The sequence below is a fragment of the Atta colombica genome, unplaced genomic scaffold, assembly GCF_001594045.1.
Source record: "Atta colombica isolate Treedump-2 unplaced genomic scaffold, Acol1.0 scaffold155, whole genome shotgun sequence".
Taxonomy (NCBI): domain Eukaryota; kingdom Metazoa; phylum Arthropoda; class Insecta; order Hymenoptera; family Formicidae; genus Atta; species Atta colombica.
In genome coordinates, this window is record NW_017259245.1 from 2,048,233 (window position 1) to 2,053,408 (window position 5,176).

Genomic DNA, 5,176 nt, shown 5'->3' on the forward strand with positions numbered 1-5,176 from the left:
CGTCGCCACCAAGCCGCTGCACCAGACAGCCACACCAGCCCGCCGAGGTCGTACGTCAACGAGGACGCGGTATCGTCGCACGTCGACGTCACGTCAACGTGATCGCGCGTGGTCCAGGGACCGCGGGTGCACCACGCCGATTGCCGGCAATTAAAAATAAGAAAGAAAAACAAAACGAAATTATAAGAGAAGAGAGAAAGAAAGAGACGTCAAAGGATTCGAGGATACCATCAGACGACGACTGTCTGGGAACTTCGGTTCATCGAACTCGTGCAAAACATCGCGTCGCGACTCTGCGGGACACTCGCGACGCGACGCTTTCGGATTTGTTTATATTTTCCTTCTTTTTTTTTTCTATTCACCTCGATATACCGTATCAGCGAGGTACGAAGGTGACGGTAGTGAGCGAACAGTCAACGAGAAGCAATTCCGGATAAATTCGTTGTGCGAGGAAACGGCTGTGAACTCTGTTGATCACGACGACGAACATCACATTTGGTGCGAGCGAACTGCCTGCGGTCGTGCCGCGTGTCGGCGTAACATCGGTTTCGCAGGTGCCGTAAGGAAATTGGTCAGTGACGAGTCAACGTACAGAACTACTGTCAATCACAAAGGTGCCACCGTTCCCGCCGGCCGAGCACGTAAACGTCGTCATCCCGCACCTGTGCGCGCTGATCGTTCCGGTCAGTTAGTCACTCGATCAGCTTGGTATTGATACTATCGTTCGCGGAGTCCCGGTGTCATATATGTCGCGTGTATTTATCACGGTAGTGAACGCGATACAGTCGCAAAGAGATGCGACCAATGAGGAACATGAGGACCGATATTAGTTGACGAAGAAGTGTCCAGGTTGCGGTGATCAGATGTGCGAAATCGTATCGGATATAATAGCGTAAGAGAGCGCGATTCGCGATAAAAAAACTGGACACGGCGTGTCCCTAGAAAAAAAGGACAGGGAGGACAGTGTTTCGATATCCCGGGAAAAATCGGATGGACCCTCTCGTGGAGGGCGAAAACACGCGGTGGAGGTGAGAGGGAGGAGGGCGGAAGCGTGACGACGGCCGAAATCGGGATCGGGTCCATTGTCCTGTTGTTCAGCTACCGACGTGCGCTTGTCGCTTCCTCCTTTCTCATCTCGTCTCCGCGGATGTGATTCAAGAGATCGGAAGGTAACAACTGCAACTTTTGGTTCCAACGACAACAGCAATCACAACCCCTTTCCGTCCTGGACTCCCAGAGCTGAGGCTCGTTCTTTAAGAGACAGTGTTACGCGACGAAAGTCGAAGATCGCGAACGCCACCATGAGGATCAAAATGCCTGCGGTCAGGATCGCGCAAGGTGAGTGACGACAACAAAAAATTCCATTTCCACGAAATGTCACGCTTGTCCGTTAACACGAACTCTTTCTTTCGTGTTTACATGCCGCTGTAATTTTTGGCAAGAATGCTAAAGAATGATAACACGTTCGATACCATTGGTCATTTGGCGTGAATCATTCGTCGAATTGAATTGACACGAAAACCAAATATTCGTGGCGAAATGGTCACGCCGCGACGGTGCGAAAACACGCGATTAGACACATGCTAAATGCATGATATTTGTCCCGTTTGCGAAGACAATGCGCTCAAAATCATGTGTATCATGTTTACGAGCGTATTTATTGTCCCACGCGGTTGGAGCAAAGAAACAATGAAGTTATTAAAATCATTACTAAAAACCTCACTATATTTTGATTCTATATATACCGCTTTATCATTTGTTGTACAAGTTGTACAGTACTTGCAGTACTTAAAGTACGATTAGATTAGATTTGATAATGTATCCTATTATGACGTGATTAGATTAAAAATGATATAACTCCTTACTACCTTCTCGATCGATTGTTTCGAAAAAAAACTTGTGAATGTTTCGACAATTAGGATCGATAAATGTTTAAAAAAATAAATAGCCAGATTAATTTCATCAGTGTCAATTAATTTTATATATAATTTAAATGTATATTTTATATGTTTTCATAAAAAATCAAAACTAGTAAGAAATTAAGAATATAAGGAAGAAAATAATATAGCTATATTAACAAAAAAGAAAACAATAGCTTCTACAAAATCACAAGAATGAGTCTTCAAATTCCAACTGATCATACGAATGTCCAAAACACAAATATTGTTGCCTTGTTCGAAAAGATTTCCTTTCAACAGAAGTTCAATAAACAAATATATTTTTCATCAGTTAGTATGTTTCATTCTGTTTTAGACTTCTGTTTTGTATTATATTGTGTATATATCAAATTTTTAATACTAGTAAAAAAATAGACTAGAAATAGTAAAATAAATTCTTTTCGTTTAAATCGCAAAATCCTATTTTTCCTATTTTTCATTACAATATTCTGCATTCATATTCTTCTCAGAAATTTTTAATATTAATTTTTGTATCAATATAAATTAAGACATCGTTAATCAAGAACAAAATTACTTGCGGATTCACTCGATTATGTCGATGTAACTCGTTTTAAGTTTTCTTCGAGAGCAAATCAAAAGTAATCTCTCTGCTAGTTGTTAATCGCCGCCGACAAATCCGTGCCATTTGTAACGAGAAACTCGGTGTTCGGCGGTAAATCCTTTCACGGTGATCCGTGATCGAATCGTCGTAAACCGTTTTCAATCGAGTCACGCAAGTTCAACATGCTCTACTTCGATCCTAATCATTTTATGATCCGTCTCGATTCATTGATGTTATGCGTCGTCGGGGGCTATGTCATAGTATAATAAAAATAAAGCGATATGGAACGGCAAACTTCAAAATCAAATCCTCTTCCGATTAATTTCTTGGCAAGCGATGCTTTCTGGGGAAAAGAATTGAATACGGCAGTCATAATACAAGTCTTCCGCATCAAATCGGTATCCCGGTCATGATGCGGTAATTAACTCTGTCTTCTCGGAAAAAGCACCCGAGTCTCGATGAAGAAGACAACCTGTCGATGAGGTAAGCGCGCGGCCGTTCCTCGTGGTGTGGTGCAACGAAAAAAAAGTGAAAAGGATCGGCGGTCGCGTGGCTGACGATGGAGGGAAGGTAAAAAAGCTACGAAAAGCGCGAGAAAGTTAAGTACAAGAGAGAAGAAGGGAGAGGAAGAGAGAGAGAGAGAGAGAGAGAGAGAGAGAGAGAGAAGGGGGGAGGGGGAGGAAGGAGGGATGAGGTACAAGGAGAAAGAGAAAGTGTGTGTGTGAGTGAATGAACTAGAGGGAGAAGAAGAGGTCGAACGAGAGCGAAAGAAGGAAAAGAGGGATGGAAGGCCAACGTCTTCGGGTAACTCGTCGTCGGCTGAATTTTTAATTAGTTCGCGACAGCCCCCACCAGGCGAGGAGAGTGGAAGCGACGAAGGTGGTGGAGAAGGAGTCGGAGAGAAGCAGGAGGTAGAGGTGGAGGAGGAAAAAGAGGAGGAGGAGAAGGTAATGGTAGAAGGCGCGGGGTGGGTTAGAAAGGGCGGCATTGTCATGCGCGCGTTTTTCACAGACTTTTCCACCCCCGCGGCTGCTACCCCCCGTTGGTAACACCCGCCCCCGCGACGCCCGCGAGGCACCCCCTCGCCTCTACGGAACGGCGGCGACGCCGGCGACGGCGGCGGCGGCGGCTCCGTTTTCTTAATTACAACTGCGATATTCTTTAGTTCGCGCGATGACGCCGCCGCGAAAAGATACCGGAATATTTCTGCGGCACCGATTATCCCCTTACGCCCCGATTACTTTTATTAGTTGACCTTCGTCACAGCGTAGCGATCGATGGGCCATGTCGATTCGCGAGTGATGACGAACAACGTAACGCCATGGATTTCTAAGACGGTGAGATCCCATAATAGCACGCGATCGATCATCGCGATTAGGAGGAGGAAGATGACAATATCGCAATGAACACGAATTCGCGAGTTTGCGTATCTGCCATCCAGAAGCAAAATTCATGGACAGTGTCAGTGTCGAGAGATCTCAATAACTATTTTTTATAACATATGGGGCGAAATCAGGATCGATTTTTCTTTACTTTGAACTGATTTTTGATGTCAAGAACATGATGTCAAGAAAGAATTCTTTCCGCGATAACTAAGAAAATCCTGTTTACTTCTCGGCCAACTACCTGACGGCTGATGACTAAGTGACGGCCTCATGAACATAGATGCGACAATGATGATGGATGTGCTTCGTTTCACCTCATCATTCTATCGTATCTTATTTGATATCGATGATGGCGCGAATGATATCACCTATCGTTCGCGTTAAGGTGAGTTCCCGCCGGCGTTAAGTGAGATCTCGTTTCTTTTTTTATAATTTCAAATCGCGGATGGATCGATCGACTAGCAGAAAAAGAGTTTGCAAAGTACATGAAAATTCAATTATATAATAATTAAAGGAAATGTAGAAAACTTTACGGCCCTTGAGCGAACTATCTTAACTCATTTTTTACTATCTTAAGTTTTTAACCTTTAAATTCGCGTTCGCAAATGCAGAATATTATCCGCTTCCACAAAATGATGCATTTGTTGCGTGCTTGCAGTTTGATTACCTGCTTTCCCGTATTCCTTCCTTCCGACATGCGTATCATATGTAGATAGATCACGTATTTACTCATATATATCGAACGGCAAGTATCATATCCTACATACAATCATACAATCATTTTCCCATAATGATGCACTATGTAAAAGAGATGTGCGTTATATATACGAGTTATCTCTTGTCACCCGACATTCGCGAATTATTGAGTTGATGACTGTCGCAAGAAACGTTGTTGAACGCTTCAAATGGAAAATGTAACGCAAGTTGCCGAAAAATGAAATATAAAATTAATAAGATATGAAAATATGGAATATAAAATTAATAAGATAATTGAAAATAAAATTCATTATAAAAGACTGTATTATAAAAGACTAATTTAGCTTGCAAGTGTGATTAACTTTCTTATAGATATGGGTCGTTTGGATTCGAAGCGAAAATTTTAAACGACTGATACAATCTGTATGATTAGTATTATAAGGTTCATAATTATAAGTAACATTAAATCTTCTTCTATCAATTAAAGCGGAAGTACACTTGCATTCTATACTTCAAACAAGATGCTTTAGAATTGAAATAATTTTCATTTATTTAGTTAAATATAGAATAGTTGATATAAAGATTCTCTTAATAAA

At 42.2% G+C, this 5,176-nt stretch overlaps 1 protein-coding gene across 1 annotated transcript in view; it reads left to right on the top strand.

The window, feature by feature from the left end:
* Positions 1 to 1,156: 1,156 nt before the first annotated feature.
* Positions 1,157 to 5,176, top strand: part of LOC108685605 (B-cell lymphoma/leukemia 11A) — a 32,034-nt gene continuing 28,014 nt past the window's right edge. Inside the window, exon 1 of the mRNA XM_018190473.1 lies at positions 1,157 to 1,338. Coding sequence (XP_018045962.1) covers positions 1,302 to 1,338 — 37 coding nt within the window. The 5' untranslated portion in view covers positions 1,157 to 1,301. The remainder of the gene's footprint in view (positions 1,339 to 5,176) is intronic.